The sequence below is a fragment of the Nicotiana tabacum genome, chromosome 4, assembly GCF_000715075.1.
Source record: "Nicotiana tabacum cultivar K326 chromosome 4, ASM71507v2, whole genome shotgun sequence".
NCBI classification, from domain to species: domain Eukaryota; kingdom Viridiplantae; phylum Streptophyta; class Magnoliopsida; order Solanales; family Solanaceae; genus Nicotiana; species Nicotiana tabacum.
In genome coordinates, this window is record NC_134083.1 from 143927024 (window position 1) to 143952108 (window position 25085).

Below are 25085 nucleotides of genomic sequence, written 5' to 3' on the forward strand. Positions count from 1 at the left end.
TGTTTCTTAGGTTTATTTTCTTTCATTCCCTCCCCCCCCCCCCCCCCCCCTTCATTTCATTTCATGTCACCTAGCGAAATTCGAGTGCTCTATACCAAATGTTCTTGTCGACATTTTGCTATTATTGGTTGAACATTAGCTCTTGCCTATGCGAGTTTGCTCAGGTTGCCAATCCAAACTCGGATATAGGAAGAGGATTGCGACACATCTATGTAACAATGTCCACAGTGAGTTTGCGAATCGTTGTGATCGTCTCTTCTTTTTTAGGTTCCCATTTCCCTATCAACAATAAATCGTCTCTGTGTGACTAATAGTCACGGATTCGAACTATGGAATCAGTCACTACTAGTGTTGGCAATGTATGCTTCTCAAGCCACATCTCGAGACTTGTATGAGGTGTACAAAGATGATGTAGAGAAGGCAAAGAGATACAAAATATTCAAGAACAACGTTGAATACATTGAATTTGTCAACAAGGCCGGGACTCGACCATACAAATTGGGCATAAATAAATTTGCTGATCGAGAAATGATGAATTTAGAGCCAGGAATGGGTACAAAATGTCTTCTCATCAAAAGTTGTCAAAAACCACATCATTCGAGTATGAAAATGTGACTACTCCAACACTAAAATAATGTCGTAGGATGTTCTTTTAACTACCTAAAAACAAGCTAGAAGTTCTTATTTATTCAGTAGCTTTCCTTTTTTTTTTTTTTTTGTTATTTTTTTCTTCATCATTATCTGTGTAGAGAAATTATGCTCGCAAGTTGGATCATTGGTGTCACTACTGGATAATATAATCTAACTTCTGCACATTGATGTAAACAATCTTGAAGAAAATTCTCACAAAGGCTGCATCTTGATATCGAATTCCTAGACTTTGCTGGAGATTTAAGAGCATGATGTGATGGTTACTCTTCTTACCAAACAGAAACTTCAACACGCCTCCTCACGTGCGGGTTAATTATTTTATAAGACAAGCACTTCAAAATTCTTCTTGATAATAGGTAGTGGTGAGACTCGAAACTAAGACATCTATTTGTTCTGATATCATGCTAAGAAATAAACGTTGGGCTTCACTCAACTCAAAAAACTAGCCCACAATGCGAGAATTGTCCAAAACTGTCCAAGGAGATCAATAAGCCATCCCACAATCGACGTGGTACTTCTATCAACTACAATGAAGAGGAAAACAAGTTGTATATTCGGATAGCCTCATTCCCTAAGGATTGAAATTAAAGACCTGCGTGGCTTCTGAGAATATGCATCATAATGGGGGCGAAGTGCACCCATAGCCATTTTAAAGCCCGTTATGTAAAATATATCCACAGTTTATAATGTATTTAAAGATTGGTCAATTCACCCAAACTTCAGGACTAAGTATCCTGAATTTGGAAATTCAGGACTTAGTGTCCTTAATTATTGAGTTGCTAATTTGAAATTCAGGACAAAGTGTCCTGAATTTCTGAACTGCTTATTTAAAATTAAGGACATAAGATTCTAACTTTTGGACACAATTTGTGGGTGCTTAATCAACCATTAACTTTGACCATATTTAATAAATTACATAGGCAATTGTACAAATATTTAGATAAATATTGAGTTAGCACCCATAAGTATATTCATTTTTCCTCTTCTTTTGGAGTCTTTATCGGCGAGCACCCATAACTTTAAAATGTTGGATCCGCCACTGTTAGGCACAATTGTTTTCTGATGCAAAATAAATAAGAAGTCATACAAAGAGGATCGAAGCAACAACTGTTGGAAAAATTCAAAAGCAAAAGGTAAGAATACATGCCGCATAAGCACTAGGATGTGTGTTCTATTTAAACAATTTCACATGGTAGTAATAGCACGGGTAGGGGTGTTAATGGTTTGATTTGGATCGGGTTTTCCCTAAAAAGAAACCAAATCAAGTAAATCGATTCTTCAAATATTAAAACCAAACCAAACTAATTAAGTTAATTTTTTATCAATTTGGTTTTTATCGGTTTGGTCGGTTTTTTGGTTATTTATCGATTTTTTCTTAAATATGAGATATACACTACCAAACACATATTTCGGAGACTACATTTTCAACGTAACACTATCAAACTAATTGCTCTTTGAGAAATCTATCATTTACCAAGATATATTGATGATAATTGAATCAACTAGTGATAAATAATTTAAGTACTCAATTAAAAATTGATTATTTATAACATGAAATAAATTCTTGTACTTACCAAAAGAAAACTACCAATCAAACTAGAATGTAAAGGCAAAGAATTAGATTATTATAAAGGCAAAAAACTAGACTAATATAAACGACTCATATGTACCATAAAATTTTAGAAACTTTATATAAAAATATACATATATATAGGTGTAATAAAAATTTTAATAGCTACTTCTATAATCGGCTTGGTTCATTTTTTTCGGTTATTTTTTTATTAAAACCAAACCAAATTTGATCGGTTTTTAAAATTCAAAACCAAAATCAAACCAAACCTAAAAAGTATCGATTTTTTTGGTCGGTTTGGTTCGGTTTTTCGGATTTTTATGAACATCCCTAAGCACGGGATAGCCACTTTTCAGCTCATGTAAGTGAAAAATAGCCATTGTCATGGAGTTTCAAATTCCACAGGTGAAACTCCATGACAATTTGAAACTCCACGACATTGCTATTTTTTAATTACGGGAGCTGAAAAGTGGCTATTTGTGAATCTTATCCTTTCATATGCAAAACAAATGACACAAAGAAGTCAACTAGCAAGATGGACAAAAATTAAACACATCTCCAATTCAGAGAAATTGCTTATCAAAATGTGATAGATCAATTCCATGAATAAAACTTGAATGTATGTGCTCAATTTTGAACTAATTCTTGGGAAGAAGCTAGGACTAGAAAATATGGTATACATCTTCATTAACAGGTTTTGAGGTCACTACCTCATTACTAAGAAAATAGCACAATTGTAAGTTCCATGAAACTAAGAAATGATGGAGCTCCAAAGATTGAATCGATCTGGTTACTGAAAGGTAAGAATACATGCCGCATAAGCACTAGGATGTATTTTACTTTACCAATTTCATATGGTAGTAATAGCGCATGATTGCCACTTTTCAGCTCATGTAATTGAAAAATAGCCATTGTCATGGAGTTTCAAATTCCAAAGGTGAAACTCCACGACATTGCTATTTTTCAATTACAGGAGCTGAAAAGTGGCTATTTGTGAATCTTATCCTTTCATATGCAAAACTTGACACAAAGAAGTCAACTTGCGGAATCCCCAAGTACATAGATAGCTAACCAGAATCCATGGTGAAGCTTTCTTACAAATGTGATCTGGAGGAGAGTAACACCAAGTAATTGTCATGTAATTTGGCCCAGACCTGAACAGAAGCTTCTTGCAATTGTTATTTTAAGCAACACTTCTTTTCTTTTTTAGACTGCTTTCTCTTAGTGCTGCTGTATTTCAATAACAAAGTATGCATAGCCAGTGAGCTTCTTTTAAAAAGCTGTTATCTATATGAGTTTCCCACAATACAATCATTACAGCTCTAGTTGCACAAAAGTAAGCTTCGCATGCCCACAGGACAGTGAGAGAAGATACTGTCCCAAGATAAACTAAAGACATTCCACTTCTCTGCCTAGCAATGCAGAGGAGAAGCCCAAAATTAATTAAGAATTTAGTAATACTATCATATGGCAGAAAGTGGGTGAGGTTTCAGCCAACAGGAAAAAATGAGAATGGAATTATGGAATATGCTGTGGTGATTGAGATATGCATTCATACAATCAATAATTCAGGGCAAGGAAGCTAAGAAATTTCTGCTATTTCCTTCAGCATTTACAACAAGCATCTCGGTGCAAGGAAATGGAAACGTTCTCTATTTTAAGTTTTCGTTGATTTCTATGATAGTAACAAAGAAAAAGAATGGCTCTAATCTGCATATCTTACCAAAAAGAATTATCTCTTAGCAGCTATTTCTAATGCATAAACACCTTGAGCATCTCATTCATAAAAGGTAGCATGTAGCTCTCTTAACATTTTGGTTCAGACCATGACAGGATAGTGTTAAAGACCTAGCTTACACAAAAACCAAGATTGTTTTAGTAAATCAGGTCAATATCCGACAGTAATCACAATGATATAATTCAAATTAAGTTCCATTATTACAATACAACAAACATAAGACGTGTTAACTAAGAGAAGCCATTTGCTACCAATACTCCAATACCAATAGAGGCGCTTCACAGGATTAAGAGAACAGAACTAGGCAGCTGCATAACATAGTACAACGACTGAACAATGTAAAGTAATCTCCAATTAGGAAAAGACTGGATATCATACGGATGATGAGTCTGTTTAGATGATGGTTAAGTTACACTAACATATTTGGACACATAAGCTGATTTTATGAAATATACTTCAGACGAAACATCAGGTTCTCTGTTACTTTTTACATCCACGGACTACCTCATTCTCCCAGAAGTGTGCATTACTTATAGCTTGTTTGGCCAAGCTTTTAGAAATCCAAAAGTATTTTTTTTTAATTAAGAAAAAGTTTAAGGGTAAAGTAAAAAGTTTAAAGTTAAATTGTTACTAAATATAGAAAGATGTAATTCTTTTTGGGATTGGCTAAAAAGGCAATAGTGCCACATAAATTGGGACAGAAGAGTAATAGGATATATGTGTATTGTCAATGTAACTATGTATTTCGATACAATATTCGGTATTTCATTTTGTTTTTTTCTTTCTAAAAAACCGAATACCGTACCAAATACCAAAATTTTTAAAAGCTTAAATCAAGTAATGTACCGAATATCAAAATATCGAAATTATGCACACCCCTACACATGAAAAATGAAATAAAGCTGAAACCTAAACTAAAATTGATATAGTGAAGTAATTTTTCTAGAATTCATCCCAAACTTGCTTCCATCTGAATCTTAAGTAACAGTCACTTTTTCTTTTCTTTTTGGGGCCCCATTTTCACTTTGATAACAATGTATCTTGACAAAAGGCAATGGTATACGGCTCCTATAAAAATTGTCAACAGGTACATGCTACATGTCGAAAGATCATGCTCACTTGTCAAAGCTGAAGAATGTGCTTTTCCAAGACAGAATGAAGATTTTAGTTCCACTCACCAGGACAAGGCAACACAAGAAAAGAAGCCTCTAGTCAAACCTACGTAATTGAGGAGCAAAATTATCCTAGAGCAAAGACAAAAGAAAAAGACTTTTCAGCGCAAGCCCGAAGTGTACTAACCTGACAGAGATAAGCATTCAAATAATCAATCTCGAAACATAAAATCTCATTTACTTCTATTTAAACAAGCACAGGTTGATTGAAGATGCGACGCGCCTCAATTTCCAGTATTCATCGCTCAATGATGGACCATCAGCTATGAAAAGTAAAAAAGCAGTAATATGTCTGAGAAGAGCATGAAAACAAAAGTGCAACATTATCAAGGAACTGAATAAACCTACTAGACAATCGACTATAAAGACTTCTCTTTAGCTTCTAGTTTTCATGTATAAATCATACACCTCGGGTATCTTTGCCCTGAAAGGCAGCACATATTTCTCTAGAAACTGCGATTCAGTACGTGTGACAACAGTGTAAAGACTTAGCTTCCCTTTTATCAGCTGGTTTTCTTTAAGAAGCTTCAAGATTTCACTCCTTGGCATGATCCTCTTCTCCAAGCTTAACTTTAAAAGTGGTGCATGAGAAGCAAGATAACTAGATTCATACCCCAATTCCATCATAAAAAACTCCTGGAGATAAACAAGATTAGGCTTTAAAATAGTATGTAAACCTTTTTTCAAGAGATCGCTTTTTTTGATAAAACGATCAAGGTCAGACACAGATAAGCCAAGTTCTTGTAAAACCTTAATTTTGGGTTTAAGGGTTTTGTCAATATTACAAAACAACAATTCAGGGGAAGAAGAAACAAGGGTTTTGATCTGGGCTTTGTTCATACCCATTTTGTGAAAGAGATCAAGTAACAAATGAGGCTCGTAGTTTCGGGTTCTCGAACGAGTTACCTTGGAGCTCGTAGAAATGGCTTCTTCTGTTGAGAAGTCAAGTGAGTTAACCAGGAAGTCCACCAATACATTGGCACGTGAAGTCACCGCAGCTGTAGAGAAAAGGAGCTGAAATCTGAAGTAACACATGGGAAAGAGATGCTGTTTTGCGCCATTGCTAACAAGTCCAAACATCACAGCAAAAGCGAACTCTTCCTTCGCAGGCGGTAGCGCAGGGGTTCTCACGACCTTTTGATTAATAAAGACGAAATTGGGATTTTTGAAAAAAATGATAGTTTGTAATTTGAATTATGTTTGGAGTGCATTCTATTTCAAAAAATTATTTCTGGGTGGAAAAAAACTATTTTTCAAAAAATTTGAATATTTAATTTTTGAAAAACTTATTTTTGAAAAGTCTCAAAAAACTTATAAATTTTCATGGACAAACTCATTGTTGAAAAAAATTACAAAAAAAAAGGAGAAATTATCTATGGACAAACATGCCCTAAGATACGGAAAGCAGTCATATTTGCTCATAGATAAAAATTTATCCCCACGTATTTATACTAATCAATAAATATAAGACATATATTTTGTATTTAACGTGCCTAAGTGATATGCTTTTTTACTTTAATTTATTATTAATTCTTAAGGTTAATTATTTAGTTTGATAGTTTAAAGGTACAACCATCCTGAAAAACAAGTATGGTTATCCAGATCCGGAATTTAAATCCTATGAGTTCAACTTTTAAGGTTTTTAGTATTGAACCCATTATATTTTTAAAGTTATGAGTTCATATCCACTATTTTTGTAATTTTAATAAATTTTTACATATAAATTTTTACACCACGTCAAAAGTTATGTGTTTAGTTGAACCTGTTAGTTGTTCACTACATCCGCCTCTGGTTATTCATTAGGTTAATTATATAAGACAAAATTTATTTCCTGCATCTATAAATTATATTTTGAATCATTTTATCATAGCTCAAAAGCATAACTTAATGGTCAGGGGGTTCAAAATCTTTATAAGATTATTAGTTTAATTTCCACTAGCCACAATCTTTATTAATTTTTTAACTTATATTCTTTTTTTGAACCCCTTAGGTGATTTGTTTCTGTCACTGTACACAAGGCGCACTTGATTCATTTACAAATCAAAACTCATAACATTACCCACAACTTAAAACAAATAATCTACTCATTAGATTGGGAAGAGAAAAAACGAAAAATGGTTCCGATCTGGTCGAGTTGAAATATTTTTTTGAAAATCTAATGCAGAGAGACATGGATTGCTGGAGTATTGCTTGAATTTTTTAATAAAAAATGTCCTTAAAGTAGAGGTTGTGCATATTTTGGGTAAAACCAATAAATCAAACTGAAAAAAAATTATTATAAGGTTATCAATAACAATTCGAAAACAGTTTAGTATTATTTGACAATCGGATTATCAGTTTAGGACTTTATTTGTCCAATTTTAAAAAACTTATTTTTATGTATACTATATTAAAAATTATTTTACACGATTTAACAAATTTCGCTAATTACTAAAGTTAACTCTATATATATATACGCGAATAAAACTCCTTCCAGCTGTTTGTTACATTTTAAAATCAGTGATCAGCGCGCATCAATAATATCTTCTATTTCCAAAAAAAATTACGAGATCAAAAAGCAGTTGAACAAAATAACTGATTAAGTTGTTTAAGCAACATCAATAGTTGTTTAAATAACTGATTGAGTTGCTTGAACAACTTTGAAGTTGTTGAATAAATGATTGATTTGTTTTAAAAAATTAAATAGTTGTTTAAATAACTAATTTGAGTTGTTAAAATAATTGATTGAGTTGCTTAAATAACTGATTGAGTTGTCTAAACATCTTGAATAGTTATTTAAGCAAGTGGACGAGTTAGATGAGACGTAGATAGGGAAGGTAATTGTTGACGTGTGTATCGATTATTACCTATTAAATGCTTTATTATTAAGGGATACTCAATTATCATTAATTTGTATATAATTAATAAATTTGTATATCAAAATGTAATTAAGTGATACCTCTCTAATAGGAGTAAATAAATTTATAATAGAGCATGATTAGGTAAAAATTCCTTCTCCTAATGGTTTTGCAAATAACCTAATAAGCTTTACTAAAATTATAATTTTATCATTGGGTATATAAAGCCACTATAGGGCTTTGGAAACTCTACCTTAGTTTCTAGAAATACCATTCTAAAAGTACATATTATGTATATTAGGTTTCTAATACTGGACGTTGGAAACTAATGCGTCACGCACTTAAAAATCTGATAACAATTAACATGTTAGATAAAATGGATTTGAACTTATATCATTTAGTACTTAGTAAACAACAGTAAGACCAAGTGGGCCTATGCTTAACCTGCTTATTTCAGAAATCTGAATGTTAATTCAAAATTCAAATGTACCTAAATCTTGTTAAACTAATAACTTAACCGTTAACGATTGATAATCAAATAGTTTATTGATTCAATTTTCAGTTTAACATCCAAAATTGAACCGACCGATAAGTAACCCTAGCTCAAAATCCATACTACTAACTTAAAACAGTGATGGGTCTTGCATTTATCTTCTTATAGTTTTAGCTAGCATTCTTATCTGACATGAGGGAGAGCCTCGACGTAAGTGGTAAAATTGCTATCATGTGACCAATAAATTACGAGTTCGAAGCGTAAAAATAACTTTTTGTAGAAATGTAGGGTAATGTTGCGTACAATAGACCTTTATGATCCGATTCTTCCCCGAACCCCGCGCATAACTGGAACTTAGTGCACCGGGTTGCCCTTTACATGCTTAAAATTGGTTCTACGACAATTTGCCAAACATATGCTACTTTCGGACAAACAATCTGCAGGTTTTCTCAAAGACGAAAGAGATAAAAACATAAGAAATATGCTTCCATAGATTTGAAGCTATCAATTTATAATAAAACTACCTTCTACTTAGAAGCAAAACCAGGGAAAGAAGACACAACATAGATAGCATCTCTAAGATCATTTTCATTCGACATACACGAAAAAAGCATAGTGGAGAAGAAAACCAACATACCTTCTACTTCCAGTGCAAAATTGATTAATAAAAGCAGCCAACAATAAGACGAAAATATTCTACAGAGGATTGAGAAATATCAAGGAAAATACTCAAAGAGAGGCAGCCAACAACCAAATGTGACATAACAGTAATATTCTAGAGGATTGAGAGGAAAGAGCAATATCAAGAAACAACCCCGCAAACAAAAGAATGTTCTGCAGTCTGCATCTCTACCAACAGAAATTTTCCCTTGTATATTTGATATATGCACATCAGAATCAGCGGCGAAGTCAGAAAATTCCCCAAGGGTGTTCAGACTTGTAAGAAGCAAAAATATTTCCTGACAGAGGGTTGTCAATATATGTTATATACATCTAAAATCTAATATGTTACTTCTATATACAGTATAATTTTTCGTAATATTTCGACGAAGGGACCATTAGCAAAAGGTGGCTTCGCCCCTTACCAGAATCCTCATATTTCATTCCTGAAAGTCAGCACACGCTTCACCATTATATTTATTCAGAACATGACACAATGGTGTAAAGATTTGAGTTACATAAAAAAGCAGTAAATCTGGTGAATGTCTAGAGGAAACCTAAGAGTTCCTTTTTCACTTGTCGACCCACCCCATTCTCTTAGGATAACTATATGATGAGAAATGATACAGACACCATAACTTCAATGATAAGAAATTTTGCAAAGAATTCCAAGTGAAGTTTCTTGTGTCATTTACCATAGGCAGCACCTGATTTTCAGTCCCTGTTTTCTCCTTCATACTGCAAATTTTTATTTATAAAGGCAAATGCCAATTCCCATTTACGAGAAGATATGGGAAACGAGACTCAGATGGTTCGGGCACGTACAAAGGAGAAGCTTGGATGCCCAGTAAGGAGGTGCGAGCGGTTGGCGTTGGTAGGTACGAGGAGAGGTAGAGGGCGGCCGAAGAAGTATTGGAGAGAGGTGATCAGGCGGGATATGGCGAGACTTCAGATCTCCGAGGACATGACACTCGATAGGAAGCGGTGGAGGTCGAGCATTAAGGTTGTAATTTAGGAGGTAGTTGAGCATATTTAGTCTACCGGTGTGAGGCTAGGCTGATAGGATTTAGTCTTAGATTACTAGTGGTCAATGTTGTATTTACACTACTCTTCCGTTTTCATAGTGTCGAGCCTTATTTACTTATTATTATTTCTGCTTTTCATCTATTTCTGATTCTTGTGATGTTGTTATTATTTCTATGATTTTTTGTTGATAGTACTGATATATTATCTCTTTTCGTTCTCTTGAGCCTAGGGTCTATCGAAAATAATCTCTCAATCCTCGAGGTAGAGGTAAGGTCTGCGTACACATTACCCTCCCCAAACCCCACTTGTAGGATTTTACTGGGTCGTTGTTGTTGTTGTTGTAGTAAAGGCAACTGCCAATTCCCTTTTGCAAAATTGTCAACCACATATAGATTCAACATGTAGAACCATTATGTTTGTAAGTGTGCCAAACAAAAGTTCCTTCATGACCACTGTATACGGTCAAAACCAGTTAGTCCTTCATACGAACTGGTCGAAATGGTAATGCATTGGATCGAAGATCAGGTTGAGGTCCGAAATCAGGTCATCAAGCTTCGAGCCCTAGGGACCGATCAATGTCGAGCTCGATATCATTATCGAGCTCGAATCCAAATCGAACTATGATGAAGTTATCGAGCTTACGAGGCAGAGACTGACCAACACTGTCCCCGAATCTACAAGGTTTCGAATCAGAATCGAGCTCGAGAGCTCGAATCGGTATCGAGCTCGAGTCAATATCGAGCTCATAGACAATAGCCGTTGCAACCGCACTAGGGGAGAGAATCCTGGCAGGAATTATGGAAAAGCTGATTTATCATGGGTCTCCCACTATGTATTTTTAATTGTATCTAAAGTAGGATCCTTCCACTATAAAGGGGTTGGTTATTATTTCTGTACAACCAAGTTTTTGCATACATTGTAACTGAGATATCATACACTCATATATTGAAGAGTTATCATTTTTTAGCTTCATAGATTGATTCATCTTGCTTAATCTATAAATCATATTCTTCTCAACTTTGGTTATTTTTTATTCTCTACAGTCAACACTCGATATTTCTATTCATTCTTATGATTTGTGTCAAGTTATACCATATACCCTTAGAACTATGTACAAATTTAACTCTATCTATTTTTCGGGTAAACAGTTTGGCGCCCACCGTGGGGTTAAGGATAATAGTGATTATTTGATACGAATCTGCAAAAACATACCACTTTACGCTTATTTTCGGAAGTACCTTTGATTTCGGATTAGCAACGACGAGCTCTCAAATTAAATGGCCTTACCTATTGACAACGAAGCTGGCCTTCAAGGTGAGAACAACAACTTGACGCCCAGGGCCGAAATACCGTTTGTCGACGCCGTTGGAGCTCGAGTCGAAGTACCATTAGACGTTAATTCGCGTGTGGCCATTGAGGCAAACCTACATTCTGAACCTGAAAATAGCATTCATGGTGGCACTCGATCTGCAGCTCGAGATACCTATAACGTTGAGGAAAATGGCGTCAGCTTGTGTATGATTTTTGAAATGTTGCAACCTCAACAGGCAGCAATAGCTCAGTTGCAAAGCCAAACCTAGATACCGAGCAGGCCAGAGCCCAGTCTACCATGAGAAATCACCCACAGAACGGAACCAGCTATAGTAAAGTCAAATGAACAAGAGTCGGGGACTAATCCCGAAATTGCTAAGATGTTCGAAGAAATGACCAAACGAATAGAATCAGGAGAAAGGAGGATCGAAGCAAACGATAAAAAGGTGGAAACATATAACTCCAGGGTTGATCAGATCCCGGGGACACCACCGATATTGAAGAGCTTAGATTCCAAAACATTCGTACAAAAGCCTTTCCCCCCCAAGCGCGGCTCCTAAACCGATCCCAAAGAAATTCCGCATGCCCAAAATTCCTAAATATAACAGAACTACCGACCCAACGAGCATGTCACCTCTTACACATGTTCCATTAAAGGAAACGACCCGGAGGCTGATGAAATCGAATCCGTATTATTGAAGAAATTTGGTGAAACCCTGTCAAAGGGAGCAATAATATGGTATCATAATTTACCATCTAATTCTATCGATTCATTTGCTATGCTTGCAGATTCCTTCGTAAAAGCACACGCCGGGGCCATAAAGGTTCAGACCAGGAAGTCGGACATGTTCAAGGTAAGACAAAAGGATAACGAGATGCTAAGGGAGTTCGTATCTCGTTTTCAAATGGAACGAATGGATCTGCCACCAGTCACAGACGATTGGGCTGTTCAGGCTTTCAGTCAAGGTTTGAACGAATGAAGTTCGACGGCTTAACGGCGGTTGAAGCATAACCTGATCGAGTACACAGCTATTACTTGGGCCGACGTGCATAATCGGTACCAGTCAAAAATTAGAGTCGAAGACGATCAGTTGGGTTCTGAACCCGCTGCTAGAAGGGACATCAATCGAGAACAAGGTCCGATCAGGGACCGATACCGACCATATGGTGGAAACCACAGGATCAATGAATCGAGACGTAACCCCAGACAAAGCAATAAAAGGAGTGATCGAGGTCAAGGGTCTCGAGGTCTGATAAACATAAATGGGTTCGACAGGTCTATCAAACCTAAGGAAGCACCACGATTATCGGAGTATAACTTCAGCATCGATGCATCCGCCATCGTATCGGCTATCAGATGCATCAAAGACACTAAATGGCCTCGACCCATGCAGACCGATCCTGCCTAGAGGAACCCCAATCAAATGTGCGAATATCATGGCACCCAGGGCCACAGAACGGAAGATTACAGGCAACTAAGAGAGGAGGTAGCCCGGTTATTTAATAAAGGGCACCTTCGAGAATTTTTAAGCAACATGGCCAAAAACCATTTCAAAAACAGGGATTTCGGTAAACAAAACGAACAGGAAGAACCACAACACATCATCCACATGATCATCGGTGGCATCGATACCCCTCAAGGGCTGGTGCTTAAACGCACTAAGACATCGGTTATACAAGAAAAACGACCTCGAACTCAGAATTACTCACCCATTGGGACCTTGTCCTTTGATGATGAAGATGCAGAAGGAATCATGCAACCTCACAATGATGCACTGGTAATATACGTACTTATGAATAAAACTAAAGTTAAACATGTGTTAATTGATCCATGTAGCTCGGGTAACATTATTAGATCGAAGGTTGTAGAACAGCTCGGTCTACAGGACCAGGTCATACCTGCAACCATGGTTCTAAACGGATTCAACATGACATGTGAAACCACCAAAGGCGAGATAATTCTGCCGATAAACTTGGCTGGGACCATCCAGGAAATAAAGTTCCATGTAATTGAAGGCGACATGAGATACAACGCCCTTTTTGGAAGGCCATGGATCCACAATATGAGAGCTGTACCTTCGAACCTTCACCAGGTTCTTAAATTCCCAACATTGGAGGGAGTCAAAATAGTGTCCGGAGAACAACCGGCCGCAAAAGAAATATTTGCCGTCAAAGAAGCAATTCTGATATCCTCACCTTCCTCAACAAAGGGGCCGGACTTAAAAGGGGAACGAAATGCCAAATAGCAATCACAGACGTCAGCTTCGACCCAACTAGAAGATCATAAGATTGACGAAGATGACGAGCAAATAAACCCCAGAGGACCGAGAAAAGACTTCGTTTATCACCAAGGGTAGAATCTATTGTTATAATGTAATGCTCTTCGGGCTAAAAAATGCAGGAGCTACTTACCAACGCCTAGTAAATAAAATGTTCGAGGAACAAATAGGTAAATCAATGGAAGTTTATATTTATGACATGCTAGTTAAGTCCCTGCGCGCAGAGGACCATTTGGCTCATTTGCAGGAAGCATTCGTGATTTTAAAGAAATACAACATAAAGCTCAACCCCGAGAAATGTGCTTACGGGGTTGGTTCGGGCAAGTTTTTTGGCTTCATGGTATCGAATCGGGGGATCGAGATCAACCCCGATAAAATCAAGGCCATCAAAGATATAACCGTCGTGGACAATGTAAAAGCTGTGTAGAGGCTGACGAGACGGATTGCTGCCTTAGGCCGATTCATTTCAAGGTCGTAGGATCGAAGTCACAGATTTTTCTCTCTACTCAAAAAGAAGAACGATTTCGCTTGGAGCACGGAATGCCAACATGCATTAGAGGAATTAAAATGATACCTATCGAGCCCACCACTACTGCACACTCCAAAGGCAGACGAGAAGCTTTGCTTGTACTAGGCAGTATCAGAAATCGCGGTAAGTGGTGTCCTAGTTCGAGAAGAGCAAGGTACGCAATTTTTCGTTTATTATGTAAGTCGAACCTTAGAGGAAGCAGAAACTAGATATCCACACTTAGAAAAATTAGCACTTGCACTGATAAGCGCCTCTAGAAAGTTAAGACCATACTTTCAATGTCACCCCGTATGAGTATTAACCACTTACCCACTTCGTAATATTTTACACAAGCCTGAACTATCAGGCCGATTGGACAAATGGGCCATCGAACTCAGTGGGTACGATATCGAATATCAACCCCGGACGGCCATCAAGTCTCAAATTTTAGCGGACTTTGTGGCCGATTTCACGCCAACCCTCGTACCCGAAGTCGAAAAAGAACTCTTGTTGAAATCGGGTACATCATCGGGGGTATGGACACTTTTCACAGACGGTGCTTCAAACCTAAAAGGGTCCGGGCTAGGCATCATTTTAAATCTGCCTACGGGTAGCACTATTAGACAATCTATAAAAACTACTAGGTTGACTAACAACGAGGCCGAGTATGAAGCCATGATTGCAGGTCTCGAGTTAGCTAAAAGCTTGGGAGCATAGCCATTGAAGCCAAGTGTGACTCTTTACTGGTGGTAAATCAAGTAAACAAAACCTTCGAAGTTCGAGAGGATAGAATGCAAAGGTATTTGGACAAACTACAGGTAACTTTGCACCATTTTAAAGAATGGACTTTACAACATATACCTCGAGAATAAAACAGTGAGGCCGATGCACTTGCAAATTTGGGATCATCGGTCGAGGAAGATGAGATCAGCTCGGGGACTGTCGTTCAACTCTCGAGGTTCGCGATCGAAGAAGGTCATGCCGAGATAAATTCTACAAGCTTAACCTGGGATTGGAGGAATAAGTATATTGAATACTTGGAGAACGGAAAACTCCCATCGGACCCTAAATATTCGATGGCCCTGTGAACCAAAGCTGCTCGATTCACATTGACTGCAGATGGAACATTATACCGAAGGATATTCGATGGACCATTGGCAGTATGTTTAGGTCCAGGAGACATCGACTACATCTTATATGAGATTCACGAAGGTACTTGTGAAAATCATTCCGGTGCCGATTCATTAGTCCGAAAAATAATCAGAGCAGGATATTATTGGATCGATATGGACAAAGATGCAAAGAAGTTTGTTAAAAAATGTGACAAATGTCAAAGGTTTGCATTGATGATCCATCAGCCCGGAGAGCAACTTCACTCAGTCCTATCCCCATGGCCATTCATGAAATGGGGAATGGATATCGTCGGCCCTCTGCCATCGGCCCCGTGTAAGGCTAAGTTCATTTTATTTATGACTGACTATTTCTCTAAATGGGTTGAAGCACATGCATTCGAAAAAGTAAGAGAGAAAAAGGTTATAGACTTCATCTGGGATCATATCGTATGTCGATTCGGGATACCCGCCGAAATAGTGTGTGACAATAGGAAATAATTTATCGGCAGCAAAGTGACGAAATTCCTCGAAGACCACAAAATAAAAAGGATATTATAGACACCGTATCACCCTAGTGGGAACGGACAGGCCGGATCGATGAACAAGACTATCATTCAAAACCTAAAGAAAAGGTTGAACCACGCTAAGGGAAAATGGAGAGAAATCCTACTCGAAGTTCTTTGGGCATATCGAACAACATCAAAATCCAGTACGGGGGCAACCCCGTTCTCCTTAGTATATGGTTCCGAAGCCTTGATTCCAGTCGAAGTTGGGGAACCAGTGTCAGGTATCGATATACAACAGAAGAGTCAAATCACGAGGCTATGAATACTAATCTCGAACTATTGGATGAAAAATGAGAAGCCGCTCTCGTCCAATTGGCCGCCCAAAAGCAACGGATCGAAAGATACTATAATCGAAGAACCAATCTTCGCCATTTTAAAATTAGGGACTTAGTGCTAAGGAAAGTCACCTTCAACACCCGAAATCCAAACAAAGGAAAACTGGGTCCGAACTGGAAAGGACCGTATCAAGTACTCGAAAACGTCGATAAAGGATCCTACAAACTCGGTATTATAAACGGCAAACAACTACCAAGCAATTGGAACGTGTCACACCTAAAACGATACTATTGCTAAGGTACGACCCTCCCATGTTCGTTTATATTTCGAAACTAACCCTTGCAGGAGTTCAATCAAAGAACAAGGATGGATCATTCAACACGAAGCCTTAGGTCTGAAAGCACGCGTTGCACTCTTTTTCCCTTAGACCGGTTTTATCCCAAATGGGTTTTTCGGCAAGGTTTTTAATAAGGCAACCATTGATCGTACTAACTTAGAATGATTTAACAGTATCTGAGGCCTCTTTACAATCAACCTTGAATACTGGTGGGGCATTACCCTCAAATATATCAAGTTCGATGCAAGAAAGTTACTTCATAACAACAGGGTTCCGATAGAAAAAATTATAAGAGACAAATGGTCAAAACGAACCATGCTCATGTAGATTGCTCGATCCCTGGTACAAAATATAAACACATGTATAACAACATGAAAAGAAACTTTTTTGCCCATATCTCGTATCTCACAACCCGTCCTCTATTTCATGATCTATTATGCAAACAGGCTCAAGGGCCGATGATTACCCCACAAATCGGGGACTGCCACTCTACCATTAAGCTTACGGGCTACATTACTTCGAGTTCGAATCACTCACTTGACTACTAAGCCTACGAGCTACTCTTATTTCGCGTTCGAGCAAACACTCACTCAACCATTATGCCTATGGGCTACATTACTTTGAGTTCGAATCACTCGCTCGACTAATAAGCCTACGGGCTACATCATCTCGAGTTTGAGAAATCACTCACTCGACCGTTAAGCCTACAGGCTATATTACTTTGAGTTCGACTCACTCACTTGACTACTAAGCCTACGGGCTACTCTTATTTCGATTTCGAGCAAATACTCACTCGACTATTAAGCCTACTGGCTACATTACTTTGAGTTTGAATCACTCACTCGACTAATAAGCCTACAGGCTAAGTCACTTCGAGTTTGAGAAAGTACTCACTTGACTACTAAGCCTACGGGCTACTCTTATTTCGAGTTCGAGCAAACACTCACTCGACCATTAAGCCTACGGGCTACATTACTTTGAGTTCGAATCACTCGCTTGACTAATAAGCCTACGGGCTATATCATCTCGAGTTTGAGTAATCACTCACTCGACCATTGAGCCAACGTGCTACATTACTTCGAGTTCGAATCACTCACTCGACTACTAAGCCTACAAGCTACTCTTATTTCAAGTTCGAGCAAACACTCATTCGACCATTAAGCCTACGAGCTATATTACTTCAGGTTCAAGCAATCACTCAACTCGACTACTAAGCCTATGAGCTACCTTATTTCGAGTTTGAGCAAGCACTCACTCGGTTATAAAGGCTACAAGATCCAAATTCGATCAAATTTCCTAAAGCCTTATGAAAACATTCATAAGGCATGAATGAACCAAAATCTTCTCAAGGCAGAGAATAAAACAGAGGCGAGTCAAGAAAAGAAAAGATATTTATATATATAAGAATATTTACAATGTCCGAACAGGACACTGCACAAAAAACCAAAATGAAAATTAAGGGCTAAGGTTCTTGGTTATCTATGGGGGCAGTCTCTTCTCCATTGGGCTCCTCCCCGCTCTCGGACCCACTCTTGCTCCCATCATCGCCATCATCATCATCATCACCATCATCATCATCAGAAGCCAAGGCTTCAGCATCGACTTCAAGCTCTTTAGATCTTTTTATCTCTTTGGTGAGATCGAAACCTCGAGCATGGATCTCTTCGAGGGTCTCCCTCCGAGATCGGCATTTAGCAAGTTCAGCAACCCAATGTGCTCGAGTGTTGGCGGTCTCGACTGCCTCTCTTGCTTGTACCTGAGCACCTTCAGCATCCGCCCGATAGACGGCCACTAATGCATCCGCATATGACTTTTCTTTTTCGGCATCAGATTTGGCCTTGGCAAGTTCGGAGGCCAACCGAGCCTCGAGTTCCTCTATTCTTCTCGCTTGAACTGAGCTCTTCTCATTCATGCCTTGAAGTTGGCTTGCAGTCGATGACAATTGGGCCCTAACAGTTTCCTTTTTTGCAGCAAGACGGTCCATGCTATCTTTCCATCCCATGGTCTCCGCCTTTATTATATCAACTTCTTTAGGAAGCTGCCCGATCGTCTCGAGTTTCTGCTGCAGCTGTGAGATCGAAATATTAGCCTCCAATCCTGAATCAAGCCCATGAGTTCTTAATATTATCATTACCTGCTCGGTCAGGTCGGTCTGATCTTGATGAGACTTGGCCAACTCAGCTCGAAGGCCTTTGATTTCTTCTTTTCTTTGCCCGGAAAGGAGTTTGAGGGCGTTCCTCTCCTCCGTAACCCATCGGAGGTCGGCCTCAAATCGATGCAGCTCAGCTCGAGACCGAGAACATGTTTCTCGATGAACCGCCATGGCCTGCGAGAAAGAAGAAAAGAAGTTAAAAAAGAATAGCAAACATAAAAGTACTATCAACGAAGAGAGTTAAAGCTTACCCAATTCAGAGCTTGCTGCACTTCACAGAAAAGGCCCTACACATCACTAGGGCCAGCAACGTCCTCGACCCCAGTAAACAAATCACAGAAGGGGTCCTCCCCTTCATAACGCCGGCTTATCTTGAGGGCCCCCAAAGCTTGGTCTTCCCGAATCATCCCTTCGAAAAGGGAAGGGAAGAGTGGGCGAGTCTCTGATTACTATTGCCCCAAGCGACTCGCTTGGGGCTTTCTCCTCAGTTCGGAGAGTTTCAGGACCGACCCCTTCCGATATACCCACCATTTGTTGACTTTGGTGGGAAGCATCCTCGATCTCTAATGATTCGGGGACTCTGCCCGAACCTTCCTCCGATATCTCTTCAGTCTGAGGCGGAGCTTTATAAATCACCATCGATTCAGCTGCCATTGGGGTATCGATGATTTTCTTCATTCGGGCCACCAGCACGGACCCGTCGTTTTCATCTTCTTCTTCTTTGTCTTTATCACTTTGACGCAGAACTGATTCTTGGTCAAAGGAATGGTATTCTTCCTCAGCTTACGAGCCATCCTCGTCTTCGGTTTTGGATCTTTGAAAGCAGAGGCCCTTTTTCTCTTATTATCCTTCACCGGCTTTGGATCAGAGGCCGAAGCCTCTTCCTCGATAGATGAGGGCCTTAAAACCTCATATTTGTCCATACCTACACACAGAAAAATTGATTTAAGTATATGGAAAGCATCTCGTTTGAACTACCAAAGATACGAGAAAAAGGCTCACCATGATTTTTGGCCTCCCATCGTCCCTTTGACAAATCACGCCACAAGCGCTCGGCGTATGTGGAGGTCGAAGCTAGATCTCGTAACCAGTTCTTGAGATCGGGGACTGCACCGGGCATCTAAGGAACTGCTGCATCACAAAAAGGGGGATATTGGTGAGAAAAGGAATGAAGGGGCAAAATAGTAGGTGATAACAACAGAATTACACTTACGCTTCATGTTTCACTCCTCAGGAAAAGGCATCTTTTCAGTCGGAATCAAGTCCGAAGTCTTCACTCGAACGAACCTGCCCATCCAGCCTCGATCCCTGTCCTCGTCTATACTCGAGAACAGAACCTTAGTAGCCCGACACTAAAGTTTTATTAACCCGCCTCGTAAGAGGCGAGGGCAACACAATCGGATGAGATGGCCGAGGGTGAAAGGCATCCCCTCGATTTTGTTCACGAAGTAACTGATCAAAATAACGATCCGCCAAAAAGAAGGATGGATCTGGCCTAGGGTTATTTGGTATTGACGACATAAACCAATAATAACAGGGTCGAGGGGACCTAGCGTGAAAGGGTAAGTATACACACTTAAAAACCATTTCACGTAAGTGGTGGTATCTTCTTCAGAAGACGGGATTACTATTACTTTGTTCTCCCAATTGCAATATTTCTTTAGCTGTTCAAGGTGCCTCTCGGTTATCAAACACATATACCTCAATACTGGCTCACATCGCTCGGGAACCGATGAGCCTTTATCGACCTTAAAGTCAGAGGTAAGAACACACGCCCCAGGAACGCATTCCTCAGGCTATGGCTCTACCGGTGTTTTGTCGGCGGCAGGCTGTGAAGAAGAAGCTTTTTCTTTATGAGGAATGGTTTTTGATGTTTTCGTCATTTTTGGATTTAAAGATCGAGAATAGAAGGAGGTAACAAAGATTTGGTGTTTTTGAAGAAAGATTTTGCAGAGAAGAATCACAGATTTGCGAATAAATTCAGAAGGTGTGGGAAAGAAGTTAGAAAATTTAGAGTTTGAAGATGTAAAAGTGATTAAAAGTGAAAAAAGGGTTATATATAGGTATATCAATGGCGGTTCAATTTCAATAATGGCCGACCATCGACTGACACGTATTAAATGCCTAGGTAAACTGAACCGACGGGACAGCTATCACCTACATCATAATCGGACTCGATGCAAACGTCAGTATATATCTAATCGTACCATTGAAAAATCATGCCGTTTCTCGCTACATCCTTCCCAAGAAACAAGGGGACTATCTGTATACAGTCAAAACCGGTTAGTCCTTCGTACGAACTGGTCAAAATGATAATGCATTGGATCGAAGATCAGGTTGAGGTCCGAAGTCAGGTCATCAAGCTTCGAGCCATAGGGACCGATCAATATCGAGCTCGATATTATTATCGAGCTCGAATCCAAATCGAACTATGATGAAGTTATCGAGCTTATGAGGTAGAGACCGACCAACACTGTCCCCGAATCAATGCAAGGCTCCGAATCAGAATCGAGCTCGAGTCAAGATCGAGAGCTCGAGTCGGTATCGAGCTCGAGTCAATATTGAGCTCATAGACAAGAGCCGTTACAACCGCACTAGGGGAGAGAATCCTGGCAGGAATTATGGAAAAGCTAATTTATCATGGGTCTCCCATTATGTATTTTTAATTGTATCTAAAGTATGATCCTTCCACTATAAAGGGGTTGGTTATTATTTCTGTACAACCAAGTTTTTGCATACATTGTAACTGAGATATCATACATTTATATATTGAAGAGTTATCCTTTTTTAGCTTCATAGATTGATTCATCTTGCTTAATCTATAAATCATCTTATTCCCAACTTTGCTTATTTTTTATTCTCTACAGTCAACACTCGATATTTCTATTCATTCTTACGATTTGTATCAAGTTATACCACATACCCTTAGAACTACGTACAAATTTAACTCTATCCATTTTTCGGGTAAATAACCACACTTGAGCAAGCTGAGAAAACCTACTCCACAAAGACATGTTGAAGAGACAAGCACACTTCTCCAAGATAAAGGCAATAAGACCTACCCAATTTAGGTTTTGAAGTAAATTAATATCAGTCCCAGTGAAATTTCACAAGTGGGGTCTGGGGAAAGTAGTGTATATGCAGACTTTACCCCTACCCTAGGGAGGTAGAGAGACTTTTTTCGAAAGACCTCGGCTCGAGAGGAAGAATAGAAAACAATCAAATATCAACAACAACAGTCAAAAAAATGATAACAACAATGTAAGAACCAAAAAAATAGATATAAGAAAGCAATAACACTAGCAACAAAAACAAGCAGTAACCACGACAAGATCCGAGAAAACCGAAGCGGAAGATAGCAAGAAAACATGCATCATAATACGAGCAATCTAAGAATAAGAAAGTAAGCAAGAAAATATTTCTCCTGATTAACGATGTGTATTCGTGCAACTAATTACATTGAACCAAAAGCTAATTTGCCTACGACTTCTCTTGTCCATAAGCCAAAACAAATCTTTGACATGAAAACGAGAACTACAGCATCTGCCCACTTGCTAGTTTCTACTGCAAGTGAGTCTTTTGTATGTCATGCATCGCCCTAATTACAAAGTTCAAAACTGAAGAAATCATTACAACTGTCAACAGCCATAAGAAAAGCTATCTATCTTATGATCCCCACTTGCTAGTTTCAACAGCAAGAAATTAAAAACACTTTGCAAGATTGAACTGCGGCAGAGAGGGCCATATTGAGATTAGCAAGATTGATAAATTTAATTTTTTTGAGAAAGAAGATGGACAAATTTAATTATATGTCAAATTCAGGACAAATTGCATATCAACATGTGATAGATCAGTCCCATGAACAAAACTTTGATGTATGTGCTCAACTTTGAACCAATTCTCGGAAAGAAGCTAAGATTAGAAACATTGAAACTAAGACTGGTCAGCATGCATTGGTCAATAATGGATCATTGCTCTAAGGCCCAATAGGATTATGAGAAAGAGGGAACTACACAAAATATCTACTTGGGCCTATTATATTACCCGTTTCTACCCATCTTTAAAATAATTACATAAAATACCTATACGATCAAAATAAATTACCCGCCCACCCAAACCTCACTTAAGCCGCGAGATCCATTTGTTGAGATTCTTATATTTTGGTAATCATTACATGTAAGCAAAAGATATGAATTTAGCAAACTTCTTCTTTTTTATGGCATATTATATCCACCTATAGGTGACAATTGACTTCTATTTTAGAATTGATGAGTTTTTCTTGCAAATAAATAATATTCAATTAACATACAAATCTCTCAAATAGGATTTTCTCTTTTATTGTCTTCTCAAATATTATCTTCTCAAATATAAATAAATATTTTTCTTCTATCTTTCTCATTTCATAATAGGATCTATGTGTCCATTGAATATTTTTTTATTAATTTATTCTCCACTTCAAAATGGTATATAGTATATTATTATAACATATCTAAATTTTAGTATAATCGATGAGGCACAAAATTGAGTTAATTAGATTATGTGACAACTGATATTAATTCAGTTTAATAATTAGATTAAAAAAACTTTTTTTAAACTCTTTGCGTACAACTGTATACCCTATTGGTATATCTATATACTATACTGGTATCATATGTTAGTTGGAAACTTTTTTGGTTGTATTAGCTATATTTAATTGGTACACTGTTTGATTTTTCTTTAGTAATAGTAAAATAGTACAATATCTTAATTTTTTTAAATTTTCCTTTATGCATATGTATTTTGTAATCATTTTGATTTTTTCTTTATGCGTTTGTTTTATATAATAGTATTATAGTATAATATCTTGAAATAAATTATTATATTAATATGTGGTACACTATTTTTTGATTTCTCTTTATGCATGTGTATTATGTAATAGTAGTATAGTCATATATAGTTGCCTGGAATTAATTGGTAGAACTGTATACCCTATTGGTATAATTATATGTCATAGTGGTATCATATGATAGTTGGAATATTTTTTGATTGTTTTGGCTGCATTTTAAAGTGAATTCTATTATGAAATGGTTTATATGATCATGTTTTGTTGTGTTGGATTTACTTGTACCTTTGGACATAGATTTTGTGTATTATGTAATAGTTTTTATAGTTATATGCAGTTGTTGGAACGACCTCTTACAACTATATACCCTATTAGTATAGCTATATACCATATTGGTATCATATGCTAATTGAATCCTTTTTTTGGTTGTATTAGCTGCATTTAATTGGTACACTATTTGATTTTCTTTTAATAATAGTAATATAGTATAATATCTTGAAATACTTTATTATATTAATATGTGGTACACTATTTTTTATTTTTCTCTATATGCATGTGTGTTATGTAATAGTAGTATAGTCATATAGTTGTCAAGAATTAACAAGTAAAATTGTATACCATGTTGATTGTGATGACCCAAAAGGTCATCTTATATTTTAAAACTCGAATCTGCGCTTTTAAGCCTTAAAAATCTCATTTTTATCCTCCTCGATTTGCGTGCATAGTCCGGGCAGGTTTCCGGAAAGCTTTTATGCTGAAAACTAATGAAAATAAGAATTTTTACCTTAAAAGTTAATTTTAGTTGACTTTAGTCAATATTTTTGATAAACGGGTCCGGATTCATGCTTTGACGGTCCCGGTAGGTCCGTATCGAATTATGGAACTTGGGCGTATGCCCGGAATCGAATTCGGAGGTCCCTAGCTTGAGTTATCAATTTTTAATAAAAATTAAAAGTTTGAAAATTATTTATTTTTAAGAATTGATTGATATTTGGTATTGTTAGTATCGGGCCCGTATTTTGGTTTCGAAACTCGGTACAGGTTCATTATGATATTTAAGACTTATATGTGAAATTTGGTGAGAAACGGAGTTGATTTGACGTAATTCGGACGTCCAGTTGAGAAAATAAAAATTTTAAAGTGTTCTTGAGAACTTCATTTGATTTGGTGCTAAATTCATAGTTCTAGGTGTTATTTTGGCAATTTGATCGCGCGAGCAAGTCCGTATGATATTTTTAGACTTGCGTGCATGCTTGGTTTGGAGCCCCGAGGGCTCGGGTGCCATTCGGACGATGCGCGAGTTGAGTTCAAACCTCAACAAGGCTGCTGGTGCACCAGATCTGGTGTACCCGCACCTACGAGTCTTTGGTTGCAGGTGCGAGCGATAGCCCCGCAGGTGCGACCCAAGCCTGGACTTTATTTTTCTGCAAATGCGGACTTCTCTCCGCAGGAGCGGGACCGCAGAAGCGGAACCCTGTCTACAGGTGCGGCCCCAGTTGGCCGAGTCCTTTTCCGCAGAAGCGCACGTCCTGTCCGCACGTGCAGATGCGCAGGTACGACCAAAGCACCGCAGGT

At 38.0% G+C, this 25085-nt stretch overlaps 1 protein-coding gene across 3 annotated transcripts; it reads right to left on the bottom strand.

Moving 5' to 3' along the window:
• Positions 1 to 4934: 4934 nt before the first annotated feature.
• Positions 4935 to 6591, bottom strand: LOC107799474 (uncharacterized). 3 transcript variants are annotated; one of them, XR_012708987.1, is made up of 4 exons: positions 6038 to 6567; positions 5540 to 5767; positions 5259 to 5394; positions 4935 to 5177 (listed from the first exon to the last, which is right to left on the bottom strand). XR_012708987.1 is itself a non-coding variant. In XM_075252561.1 (3 exons), the coding sequence occupies exons 1-3, from the start codon at positions 6209 to 6211 to the stop codon at positions 5377 to 5379; spliced, it is 420 nt and encodes a 139-aa protein (XP_075108662.1). In that variant the 5' UTR covers positions 6212 to 6567; the 3' UTR covers positions 4935 to 5376. The 3 variants fall into 3 exon arrangements, 1 of the variants encoding a protein (XP_075108662.1); XR_001651131.2 differs by having other exon boundaries at positions 4935 to 5203; positions 5313 to 5767; positions 6038 to 6591; XM_075252561.1 differs by having other exon boundaries at positions 4935 to 5394.
• Between the last annotated feature and the right edge of the window lie 18494 nt (positions 6592 to 25085).